The sequence below is a fragment of the Dunckerocampus dactyliophorus genome, chromosome 14, assembly GCF_027744805.1.
Source record: "Dunckerocampus dactyliophorus isolate RoL2022-P2 chromosome 14, RoL_Ddac_1.1, whole genome shotgun sequence".
NCBI classification, from domain to species: Eukaryota; Metazoa; Chordata; class Actinopteri; order Syngnathiformes; family Syngnathidae; genus Dunckerocampus; species Dunckerocampus dactyliophorus.
In genome coordinates this window covers 22718860-22732263 of record NC_072832.1, presented here as the reverse complement: position 1 = coordinate 22732263, position 13404 = coordinate 22718860, and the positions used below count along the sequence as shown (strand labels likewise).

Below are 13404 nucleotides of genomic sequence, written 5' to 3'. Positions count from 1 at the left end.
TCCCGTGTCTGCATAAAAACAGTGTTCGGAACACACTGTAGTACTACACCCTCGTGAACATCAGCTGAACAGCACTGTACTGGAGAAAGTCATTTGTTTCTACAAAAATGCCAGGAAAAAAGGGAATTAACAATGGAAGCGAGACAGACAATCTTAACACTTAAAAATGTAGGTTTTTCCTCTAGAGTGTTGTAAAACTTTAGAACGGGACTGTATATTAAGGATGTGCCAATCAGTATCGGCCGATGTCCCTGAAAAAGCACCAATAAATGCCCTTCAACTATTGCAGCCTACAGCCTGTAGCGATCGTCCACCACCCACTTTCTTTCACGCTGCGCAGGCGTGTCAAACCTGAAACAAACATGTCTGCCGTGTGGAACTTAGCTGTCGTTTGTAGGTGGTATAAATTCTGCACCCTATCTTGGGGTAGCACGTTAAAAAGCTTTAATTTAATATGGAAGAACAAACGCTTGACAGAGTATGGGGAGTTTTTTGGCCCATGATGTGATCATCAGTCAAACAGCAGCTAATGTAGCCAAAACACTGGACAGTCGACCGTATGTGCTTGACAAGGGTAGTGTTGTTGCAGCTTGAACTAATGACGAGTGACAAGTCAATTTTGTTGCAAATGTTGATTTGAAATTGAGGGAGAAAGCTTTCTCAACGACTCGTATACAGGCAGGAAAAAACAAGCAGACCAATCACAACCTTAACGGGTGGCATCGCTGAAATTTAACAAAATGTGTACCTGCACAAGCATATTAAGCATAAGTTTAAAACATTGTATTGATTGCAATGGCTAAAATAAATGAAGTTATGAAAGTAAAGCTGATTTACTGTGCATGACGTGTTTAGCCTACCTTAGCACTGTACGTGTGGTTAGAATCAGGCGGGTCCAGCACAGCAGCATTTTTGACAAGATGATCCACCTCCTTGTGCAAGATGTGGAAGTTGCACGTGTTGCTGAACTGAAAGGGTCGCGTCACAGGGAAGGCGTCCACCCAGGTGAAGGCGGCGCCAAAGAAGTCACTGGGAATATACAGACTCTGATAGCGCCTCCTCAGCTCCATCATGTCACAGCTTGAACTGGAAGAGTGAAAACGGGCAGCTTACATCCTTTGCTCAGGTGGCTTGATGGAGTGTAACATCTGGTTTGTTCCCCCCACTCCAACTCACGTGTCTAAACTGAACTTTGAAAACTGGACCGTGTAACGAGGAACCACCCTGCGAGGTCGCCGGGGCGAGCGATCTCGTCTTGGGGAGCGATCCCTGGAGCGCTTGCGCGTGGGCGAGCGTTCTCTTGACCGCCTACGCTCGCGTTCTCTGTCCCGGCTGAAGATTGGGAGAAGAAGAGATGCATGAGGAAATGAGCCCAGCAGCACATGAAATACACTGTGTAGTATTGTCTAACAGAGGCGTCACGAGACACCCAACTCACAAGACGAGATTGGGCCCATGAGAACAAGGCAAGATGAGATTTTAACATTAATTTTAAGAAAAGTACAATGAAAAAATATGACTGTATAATCTAAACTATCTTATAATAATACTGTAATGTAAAATTTCCTTTAATATGTCATCGTTCACTCTGTAAAGTTGCAGAATTGCTGTTTGTCACATGTACAGTATATTCTCACAGGTAATTCGTAAAGCCAGATCTGTGTTTTTAATTACATTATGTCATTAGTATCCCCATTTTAGCTTTTTCTAGTTACATTATGCCTCTTTCCTCTATTTTGCCACTTTTGCTAGGTTTTTGTTTATTTTATTTCTGTAATGAGCCACACTCCACAGATGACCCCCATGCCACACTCTGGACATCCATGTGTGTTCAGCAAGCCAAACTGTCCTGATTTCACCAGGAAGGCGAGTCTTTGCCAGGCGACGGAGGAGTATGTCCAAGCTCTGCCTTCTTGGTTCTGTCGCTGCAAGGGTTGGGTTGCACTGTAGAGGGGTTAAGGCAGCTTTCATACCGGCATCTAACTGGCATTGGACGGCCATACTTATGTTCAATCACCACACACTTCCTGACTTTCACTTTTAATGCACGCTCCTACTTGCTAAATAGCGACCATTAGGGCTGGGCATAATTTTAATTTGAACGACTGCGGTTTCGATTCATCATTTCGATTCTTGTTCGCAACAATTCTCGATTTCAATTCCTCATTCGGATTCTGGTTCCCAACGATTCTCGATTATGATGCTTTTAAGAGGGTCGTAAAAGTTTGCCTGGTTTAAATGAGGGTGCGAGCCAAAATTCTTTTTGGATGAAATGTCTGAACTGATGAAATGATATGAACTTTTTACTACTTTAATATAAATTTGTTACGAGGCTATTTTGAACCAGTACATACTGTAAATATCAAACCATTCAACTTGCCTAACCGTAGCTCTTTTCTTTACACTGAACTTCCACATCAGCGAGCATCCTGAAACCTTGGGTTACATTGGCATGAGACAGACGTCATTTATTGTTTGCCTTCCCTGATTCTGACTGCTTAGAGGAGGTACGACATAGCGTATCAAAGAGGAGGTACTCTGTTATTTCTCCACCATGAATGTGTGAATATTAATCATGTTGACCGTGCACCCTCCTTTGCATGACATCATTGTGTTGCAAATGTTGCACTGAGCTGAACGCTCTCATTTATGAAGTTAAGCCAAACTCTTTAGCTACCACTTCTTCACTGGTGCTCGCCGGCTTTTTCATCGTTGGTGGTCGCGGCTATTTCTTCCAGTCGGTGCAGTGAGCCTCAAAAATAGGAATCAAAATGAAAACATTTCAATGATCCCAGCAGAATCAGAATGTTAGTCCTGGTTCCCATCGATGCTCGGGCCTCGATGCCCAACCCTGGCAACCATGTCACTAAATTGTAAACACGGATCTCTTCTACATATGAGGTGTGTTGGCACTCAGCTAAATGTAAACAAGCGTAAATACAACTCAGTTATTAAAGGCGCAGTCTAGTCTGAACAACTATGTGGGCTGAGCTGACAAACATTAAGTAACTTGATCAAATATAGAATTGCTACAGCTTCTACTTGAACATCAAGAAGTAGCAAGCAGCTGTTCAACTTCCATGGAAAAAACAGCCACACGTCACTCACTGATGCTAAAGCTGGGAACACCGAGGTAGGTTGGATTGCAAGGTGTGTGTAAAGCACTTAATGTGTGCTTCCAATAATACTTTGCACACTGCCACTTCCATACTACAGTCATGGAAAAAAATATTAGACCACCCTTGTTTCTTCAGTTTATTGATCCATTTTAATGCCCTGTACAACTAAAGGCACATTTGTTTGGACAAATATAATGATAGTATAATGATAATAACATTATATCGTAAGAGTTTAATTCAAGAGCTGACATCTAGCAACTTCCATGGTTTTATTGACAACCAAAATCACTTAACTTCTTACATGAATAGCTATAGCATTGTACTGCCAAAAAATTAAACTCTTATGAGCTATTTTGTTGTCATCGTTATATTTGTTTAAACAAAGGTATCTTTAGTTGTATCAGGCATTAAAATGAATAGGAAATTGAAGAAGCAAGGGTGGTCTAATCATTTTTTCCATGACTTTATACTACAGTATATTATCACTCGAAAGAACTATCGATGGCATAGTTCACAGTACGGCTGTGGCTTCTGGTTGTCCTGTTCTCACGATACAGCTTTTCACCAAACGAGAAATTTTGTCACGTTTTAATCTCGCAACACCGCTACTGTCTAAGCATCTGTCATCTGACCTGCGCTCTTCTTTACTCCTGAGGATGAGCTCAGGGGGTCGATCGTTGCGACTTGGGAAACGTGGAGGAGGCTCAATCCGTCTGACAGGCTGCGGTTGTGGCATGATTCTCATTGGGGGTTGAAGCAGACCACCAGAAAATACGTCTAAGAAACACGGACAGGGAAACAAGGTTTGTTTCAGCACTTTGGCATGAAGCTTTGACTATGCAATAGTTCCGTGATGAGGAAGACAAACACTGTGTTTACCTTTGGGAGGGGGTTGAGGCAGCAAAGGCTGCGGAGGGTTTTGGAGGAGAGGACCAAGCGAGGCAGCAGACAGCTGTGCCTGCAGTAAGGATGGCGGAGGAGCTGGGGGTGGAACACTGAATGTGGTCGGAGGAGGTAGTGACTGAAGTAAGGGGGGAGCAGTCTTCATCATATTAGGGCCTGGAGGCTGGCTCTGGAAAAAAAGACAAGAATGCAATGAGATACCTCCTCAAACTTTCATCAGGAACGTGCTCAAATATAACTCGAGTCCCTGAACCTACAGAACCACACAGTAAAAATATAAATGTGACCTAATTATGTACTTGTTAAGGCACTTTAGCGGTGCTGAATTATGAAGTTCTTTTCATTGGCAATGTTCCTTGACAAAATAAAATCATCTTAACACCTGAAACATAATATATAATAGGGCTGAGCAATATATCGATATTTTTTAAATATCAAAAACAAACATATCGTTCATATCAATAGAAACAGCATTTGCGCTGTTCTCTTGTATCTCGACACGGAGGTCTGTCTCACTCATCACTGCTGTGTGTGTCAGTGCTCCTTAGCGAGGAGATCTGTGCTATGTCCGTGCTAGATCTGGCAACATTGCAAAATCTCTTGGCAACATATTTTCTCAAAAGCAACTAGCGACAAATTTAGCTACTTTCTCTGGCGTCATTGGACAGTTTCTGGTATTTGGGAACATAAAAGTGAAAGTACAGTGCATCCATGCATCCTTGAGGCAGGATGTCACCCGGGTGGATCTCGTCGTGGGATCTCAAACGTAAATGTTTCGTAATTTTCATTACTACTACTCATTACACTCATTTGGACTCTGTCACTAAGCTGTGTCAGAACGTGTGATAGAAGAACCATGTGTCTAAGTCCTATCTACAGTACAAGATAAAAAGTGGAGGCTGGAGGCGAGTTCGGATATAATTATTACACTTAGACTTTTAGAGGCCCTAGCCAAGATAAAATATTCAAATTATTTATTTGATGAAGGGATGGCCATTTTTAAATTAACAAACTAAGAACGAATTTATTTGTAGTTCTAAGTGTAATTAAGGTGTTTTATTCACTTCTGTGTCTCTCTTACGAGGTTCTGGTTTCTAAAAAAATAATACTATATCGTGATATGAGTTTTGGTCCATGTCGCCCAGCCCGAGTATATAAGATATGTTACATCCAGAAGGCGCTATGAAATAGGGCTAACTGCCAAAGCAAGCAAATGCTGCAGGTGAGAATAAATATGGTATTATGGCCAAAGTATACTGTTCAAAAAATTAAAGGAACACTTCAAAAACACACCAGATCTAAACTGGGGGAAAAATGATCTTGAATATCTTTCCTGATAATAAGTGGGTGATGTATTAGTAACAAAATGATGCCACATCATTTGATAGAAATGAAAATGATCACCCTATAGAGGGGGGAAATCAAAGACACCCCAAAAATGAAAATGAAAAAAATGATGCAGCAGACTGGTCCATTTGGCTAAAATGTCATTGTAGCAACTCAAAATGATTCTCAATAGTTTGTGTGGACCCCACGTGCTTGTACGCATGCCTGACAACGTCGGGGCATGCTCCTAATGAGACTACGGATGGTGTGCTGGGGGACCTCCTCCCAGATCTGGACCAGGGCATCACTGCGGTACCTCATTTTGAGTTGCTACAATGACATTTTAGCCAAATGGACCAGTCTGCTGCATCATTTTTTCATTTTCATTTTTGGGGTGTCTTTGATTTCCCCCCTCTATAGGGTGATCATTTTCATTTCTATCAAATGATGTGGCATCATTTTGTTACTAATACATCACCCACTTATCAGGAAAGATATTCAAGATAATTTTTCCCCCAGTTTAGATCTGATGTGTTTTCGAAGTGTTCCTCTAATTTTTTTGAGCAGTGTAGTTAACACGTTGTCCAAAATGGTAGCAAAGCAAAGAAAAACATTGTCTCAAGGACGAGAGAAAATGTGTGATTTGGGGGGGCTATGTACGGTTACATTTTGTCTGTTGTCCGCTGCGGAGTGCATGTCAGGGTAGCGCAGCGGTATCCCTGGCTCATTGTAAAGGCTGCCCAGCTGCGGGGAAGGTTGAGGTAAAGGCTGAGGTGGCTGCTGATGCTGGAGAGGAAGTAAGAAAATAACAATCAACAAGCTGCAGGGACACAATGGGGTGAGAAAATCTGGGGAGAGAAAGCTGGAAAAAACAAAACGTGAGACTTCTCTGCAGGGTTGCACAGATCTGAACACTTAAAAAGACAATTTTTGGAAATTTCAAAATACAGGCAGTTTCACCATGTAGCCTATGTCACTGTAAATCAGTAATTACCGTATTGACCCAATACCTCCGGTGCAAGCCTGACGACCAGGCTAAAGGCTACAGAGTGACTGATACCGTCGTTCCTCTATCATCTTACATTACCATTATTGGTGAGTCGCTATACATGTTATACTTTTAATGAGTTTAGTGAGTGTGTGAGGCATATTTAGGGTGATTGTGTCACAAGTGAACAATGGCAGCTGAAGAGAGGATGGGAAGGTTCTGGAACTGAAATCTAATCTAATTACAACAGATTATCTGAAATCAGAGGAGAGCATCAATGTCAAGCTATCAGGAGGATTTGGAGGGGGTGTCAAAAGTAAGACATTTTTAAGGATGTATCAATTACTCATGGATTTTCCCCATTCATTGGTGGAGTGGAACGTAACCCCTACAAAAAACAGGGAACTACTGTACTCTGAATGCGTGCTCAAACGCTGAATGTTCTCACCTGGTTGGCCAGCTGAGGTAAGGTCTGGATGCGTTGGGCGTTCCACTTGAAGGGCAGGTTGTGGTTGTACACTGCCTCCACTAGCACCCGGTCACCCACTTGTGGTGTCTTCCCTTTCACAGCACTGAAAGAAGCACGAGACCAAACTCATTTCTAAGTGACATCAGTGTCACAAATCCTGGCTAGTATTAACTGGAGAGAGCGTGAAGAAAAGCCTACAAAAAGGAAATGCATTATTTGAAAAAACTATGGTTTCTTTATTGACTTCGCTTATCCTGGAAATACACTTTGCAATGGGTAGACCTGTCATGAAAATCAAATCAATTAACTGCACGATATAAAAACAAACTCCGTAATTTTGCCGGCCGAAAAAAAATGACTGAAATGTGAATGCGTGTTTGTTTTCCTCCTCTTTCTCTCTACCAAACAGGCTGGATGACAAGAGCGTTCACTTTGTGTGTCTGTCTCAACACCTGGTTCATGTTGGTCCCATAGCTCAGTGGTCACAAACCTTTTTTGACGCACGGACCGGCTTGTGTTCTCTCCTCGGTCCGCGGGAGCTTTGTGGGAATTTTTATGCATTAATTACGTCAGGGGTCACCAACGTTTTTTTCTTGCGAGAGCTACTTTTACAAAATGAAAATGGCCACGAGCTACTCATTTTTGTAGAAATGATTTTCATACCTTATTTCAACCCAAACAGATCAAATATGCTTGTTTTACCAAAACATTCACAAAATGCTGATATCCACAACTCACAATTTATGTTTCAGAATACTTTTCTTTCTAGTGTTCTCACATTATTAACTGAAAACCTAAATGAAAAGCAGCCTTGCGGGCACCTCATGTGGTCATGGGGGGCTACCTGGTGCCCGCGGGCACCACAATGGTGACCCCTGAATTACGTATTTGGCACGCAATTCATGACCAAAGTGGCACGAACTGACCACGCTCACGCATCCGTGAAGCAGTCCTAGCATTATTTGGTCCCACTGTGTCCCGCGTGACAGCACACATCACCCCATAGCTTCATTAATTTGCGTTCCTGTTAAGGAATAATACCTAATGTTCATCATTTACTAAAGTGCAATTTTGTTTACAGAGGCTTGATCCTCCATTTTATCTATTGTATTTATTGTTGTGTGTGTTTTTTTATTGGAGTGTTTTGTATTGTATTTGTATTTGTACTTTATTTATCCTACAGCAGGGAAATTCAATTGTTACAGCAGCAAGCAAGATACGCAAGTAAAGAATACAGTGTAAAGAATACATATTGACTACAACATGGTTCAGGTGGTGCAGGTGTTGTAGAGCCTGACAGCGGTCGGTATGAAGGACCTGCGGAACCTCTCCTTCTTACAACCGTGGGTGTAACAGTCTGCTGCTGAAGGAGCTGCTAAGGGAACCCACAGTGTCATGTAGCGGGTGAGAGGTTTTGTCCATGATGGATGTCAGCTTAGCCAACATCCTTCTCTCCCCCACTTCCTCCACGGAGTCAAGAGGACCGTCCAGGACAGAGCTCGCTCTCCTGATCAGCCTATTGATCCTGCTCCTGTCCCTGTCCGTGCTGCCCCCTTTCCAGCAGCCCACAGCATAGAAGATGGCTGAGGCCACCACAGAGTCATCCTTCACAGGTCTACTTTTTCTTGTTTTTGGTTGAGATTGTGATTATTATTTAAGTGCAATTTCTGCTAAAAGAACAGTCAATTTTATTTGCATGAGGTTTTTTGTCTTTTTTTTTTGTTTACTACTGTATGTTTAATTTTATTTAAAAGCTCGACATTTCATTACAATGTTAAATACTCTTGGGAAATTAAAGTTTATTGCTTTTGCTACGGTGTACTCGCATTATTATGCCATATATTACCATTTAATTCATGAAAATTGGTCCCAAAAACATGTTGACAATAATATCGCTCATCTGCAATGATTTGTGGGACAATTATCATCAAGCAAAATTTTGTGACAGGCCTAGCGATCGGGGAATGTCTGCTCTCGTTCACCTGAGCTGAAAGAAGACATCTTCATCGACAAAGCCGAAAGTGTCGTGCAGCTTGTTGACCACGCCGGTGAAGACCCGCTGCTTCTGTGGCTGCTGTTGTTGATTTGCACGCGTCGTCGGGTAGGACACCGTGATCTGGGCTGTCTGCTGGGGATTAGGCAGGCTCAGGCTTGTGGGTAACGCCACTGGAGGCTAAGGGAATGACCAGAAGAAGGGGTTAGAAATGGATCCATATTTGCATATTACCCCAATAGCTATTCCAGCACAGTTTCCCAAAGTGGGGTATGCATACCCCTTGGGGTACGCAGATTGCCATAGGGGGTGCGTGAATAAAAATTTTAAACAGCTTGACTGCATTATCGCCAAAAAGTGAGATTTACGTAATGTGCTCGAACGCCTCAATGCAAAAGAAAGTTGACAGAATGAACAAATAAGGAAGTTTGATCATGACGTACGTTAAAAGTGTTTAATCTTGAAGGTTTTTGAAGATCATTTACATTGTGTGTTAAATGAGACGTTCTTCTGTGGTGCTGTGACTGAGCTGTATGAGCCTGTCATTTGTTTGTTGACTAAAAGCACGGACTATGTTAGAAAGCCCCCAATTTTGCACGTGTCAGCAAATTTATGCTTTTACAAATAATGCGTCTTCTTTGGGCATTGTGGACACTTTGTTCAGCGGTCTTTGAACACACCATGTGTGATGCAGATTGAGACTTATGTGTATGACTTTCTCCGACGCTGCACAGACAGATGTGTATTTTCTAGTCTTCCTTTCGCCTCGTCCTCTAATGTTAATGCTATGCATAAATGCAAAGAGATGAGCTTTAATAATGTTAACTCTTTGTTGCTGTACATTCTCACTTGGTGCATAATCTCATGCTATATATGTGCTCATATGTCCATTTGGCTTCATTATAAGCCTCGTATTGAGTTAATTTCCTAATCGATTTCTGTACGTTATGTGCCTTTGTTTTCATAATTATTTATAATTACTATGTTTACGTGTAACATTGTACTCATTATTTCCATGTTGTTGCAGACCAAAGCACAGCAAAACAGCATAAATATCACAGCTCACCACAGCTTGTCACTCAAATACTCAATACACATACAAATACAGATAACTTCCCCAAACAGGAGACAAACTTGCCAGGGGATATCTTACCCCTCTAGACCCTCTCCGTTTTAAATTTGTAGCCTTGTGTGCAGTTGAAAAATTAGACACATGATTTTTAATATGTCATAATATATAATATATTTAATAGTATATCAACATATATTTCATTGTGTGGTTTATGTTTTTTTAAGTGTGCAGGGTAGTGACTTCCAGTCAAGATGTCTGGAGGGTTTGGGAAACACTGTATTACAGGATAATCACAATCATAAATATGAGGTATATTATTGCACATTACCTGTGATATGAGTGCTGGCTGAGGTTGCGGAAGCTGTAACACAAGTTAAAAAAAAAAAAAGGTTATAACATGTTTTACACCTAATGTGTCAATTGTGTGGAACAGATTGCTGATGAATCTAGTTTTGAAGCAACTGAGGCAAAATGAAGTGCAGTACTTGGTTGCAAACAGCAAAGGCGCTGGTGAGTCAAAGCTAAATTATTTTGCAGTCTATAGAAGAGTAACAAGACGTCAGCTCCAGCCACGCAAACCTCCGCTATGGCTTTAACTCGTCAGCAATGCTGCTCTCACGTCTTCATCTGCTGTTGGACTCCGCTGCCACTATCACTACCATGTGACAGTTCACTCATGGTGTGTTGAATGCTGCACAGTGTTTCACCTGATGAGGAACACTATAGAGTGGCTGCTGGGGTGGCTGCTGCTGCTGCTGCTGCTGCTGCTGCTGCTGCTGATACTGCTGCAGGGCCGTATTGATCTGAGACTAAAAACACAAAAAGCTGATTAAATACAACTGCGCCGTGTGATACACACGTTTGCTAACCCTGTGGAAAAAAAAAAAACGTCTCGGTTGTGTCAGACCTGCTGCAGTGCTGCTGCGGCAGCCGCTGCAGCTTGCTGCTGCAAGGCGGCGGTGTGCTGAGACAGCTGATAGTTTGACTGGCTCGTGAGAGAGGCCGCCGCCAAGGCAGACTGTTGGGTGTACACAGCCGGAGAGGCTCCCAGGAGGGATGGCTGCTGCACATTAAGAGCTGCAGGAAAAACAAACAAAATTATCAAAATAAAGAAGTGACCATGGAGTAAGAAAAAAGTTGAACATTAAACGCGAGACCTCAAAACTGGGTACACTTACAGTGCAAGTTGATGTCCAGAGACTGGCTTGTGTGGCCCGGTTGGGACACAGCTGTGGCGGCAAACTGAGTCGCCCACGGCGGATTTTTTTGTCCCCCGAACTGGGCCATGACTCACTTGAATGAAAAGTTGTCGCCACTCACCGGACTGTGGTTTATTTCTAAAATAAATAAACACACTCCTGATCAAAATTACAAGACAAGTTGCAAGAATTCACATTTTGCACTGTTCGATTTTAAGGAGGTCCTAAGTACAGCTTCAATATGCAAGAAGAAGAAATTGAGTAAGCATAGTAAGCATGATCCTTCAACGAAACAATAGAACTTTACGTTGTGCAGGGGCGTCAAACGGCAGCTGGCTATGTGGGGATGACTGAAGGCCCTTCTGTGTGGTAATGACTAGCCTTTTCAACAGGACAATGCTGCACTTCACAATGCCTAACTGACAAAGGCCTTCTTCCAGAGGAAAAAACATAACTATTTGGACCATCCTGTGTGTTCCCCTGATCTAAATCCAATTGAGAACATTTGAGGACGGAGGGCAAGGGAAGTTTACAAAAATAGACATCAGGTCCAGACAGTGGAGGCCCTCCGTGAAGCCATCTTCGCCACCTGGAGCAACATTCCCACTAGCCTCCTGGAAACACTGGCATCAAGCATGACCAAACCCATTTTTCAGCTGATTAACAAGAATGGCACAGTGACTCATTCCAGAGTCTTTCAAAACTTTATTTCTATTTTAAGGTTTTTTCTGTTTTTTGACATATGGTCTTAAACTTTTGATCAGCTGATAAACAGCCTATTTCACTTTAATGCTTGTAAAGGCTTCCTCAAAATAAATAAATAAAAAAAAACATTTTGTCTCGCTCCAAGTTTTTTTTTTTTTTTTTTTACATTTCAAAACTGTACTTGGAACCTCCTGAAGATCCAACAGTGCAGAAAGTAAATTCTTGCAATTTTTCAATTGGTATTAAACGTTTGATCAGGTGTGTACTTGAGGCATTTGGAGAGATTGGAACAAAAATGCTACCGGGGTGTTCTGTTGGCAAAATATCGTGGTGTCAACTAAAATATCCAGACTAGTCACAGTCTATTATTAGAGGCAGTGGGTCGAATATGCATGCATGCAGAAAATGGCAAGCAATAATGACCTGCAAAACGAGAAAACTATTGACTAACATGACTCCACGTCGTCTGATGTAGCATCAAACCAACGTTGCAGTAGGTGTACGATATAATTAAATGTATCATTTGACACAATATGTACTACGAACTATCGTACACGACAGCGTGGATTGCCTTACTAATGCTTAAACAATGCTCGAAAAATAAAGCCGTTAACAATAACAATAACGTGCAGAATGAAGTGGGAGAATTTTACATCATAAAAGAAAACTTTGACAATTACTTAAAAAAAAACATTATTTTGTTAGTTATAAGAGTCGGTCATTTAAATAGTACCTGCTGACACGGCAAAATCCCGAGAGGGTCAAACTGCCTAGCTAGTGTTAGCCACGTATAAATGACATTACGCTAGCTAGCTAGCGTGTGTGTGTGTGTGTGTGTGTGTGTGTGTGTGTGTGTGTGTGTGTGTGTGTGTGTGTGTGTGTGTGTGTGTGTGTGTATATATATATAAAAATCACACAAATGTCACCATTGGGGGGGGGCACACATATGTGGTGAAGTCGCAGTTTCTTCCTCGACGAGTCTGGCTTGTTCAAACATACAGCTGAAATAAATTTGATGAAATTGCGACTAAATAGCCAAACTCCACAGAGTGCTAGCATTTAGCATTTTAGCTTTTCACCCAGAGTAGCCTCGTGCGGGATTTGTTATGGAGGCCTCGGCTAACGTTCGCTGACACCAGCAGCTGACTCTATCAACACTGTTTACTTAACAACGCGCGCAATGCACGAGTGGCACGAATTATCGCCGAAAAACACTCAGAATGAACACTTAGAGACATTTAACGAGGAGAAAGACTGTAGTTACATTTTGTTTAACCGGTGTCATCGCCGCTTACCGACGTCCACTGGTACCGGCCGCTGGAGACAAAAGCACTGCGCATGCGCACAACACGCTAATCATGCAGTCCAAAATTGGCGGACAATTGACTTCTCTAATTCCTCTTTTTTACTCTTAAAAAACGACAAACCACTATATGTTGTCAATAAATTACAATCATGAAAAAAAGACAAAAACAAGCACCAACTTCTTGCTCATATGGGTTTAGCTCAGTGCTCCTCAAATAGTGTAGCCCTGCCAACATGTATGAATTAGTCGTACTCAGCATGCAGTATGACTTTTGAATATGCTTGTATGCATCACTGCTCTCCATTTTGTTGCATTTACCTGGTT

The 13404-nt window shown here is 42.0% G+C and overlaps 1 protein-coding gene across 2 annotated transcripts in view; it reads right to left on the bottom strand.

Annotated features, from left to right (window-relative positions):
* The window catches only part of ccar1 (cell division cycle and apoptosis regulator 1), a 35084-nt gene extending 21989 nt beyond the window's left edge, over window positions 1-13095 (bottom strand). The window contains exons 1-12 of one of the 2 annotated variants that reach the window (XM_054798747.1): window positions 13039-13095; window positions 11049-11207; window positions 10778-10947; window positions 10578-10679; window positions 10199-10231; window positions 8788-8978; window positions 6785-6908; window positions 6015-6134; window positions 3999-4191; window positions 3752-3896; window positions 1177-1332; window positions 861-1086 (exon numbers count right to left, since the gene is read on the bottom strand). In XM_054798747.1, coding sequence (XP_054654722.1) covers window positions 861-1086; window positions 1177-1332; window positions 3752-3896; window positions 3999-4191; window positions 6015-6134; window positions 6785-6908; window positions 8788-8978; window positions 10199-10231; window positions 10578-10679; window positions 10778-10947; window positions 11049-11157 — 1569 coding nt within the window. In that variant the 5' untranslated portion in view covers window positions 11158-11207; window positions 13039-13095. The remainder of the gene's footprint in view (window positions 1-860; window positions 1087-1176; window positions 1333-3751; window positions 3897-3998; window positions 4192-6014; window positions 6135-6784; window positions 6909-8787; window positions 8979-10198; window positions 10232-10577; window positions 10680-10777; window positions 10948-11048; window positions 11208-13038) is intronic. The other variant, XM_054798748.1, reaches the window with a different exon arrangement.
* Between the last annotated feature and the right edge of the window lie 309 nt (window positions 13096-13404).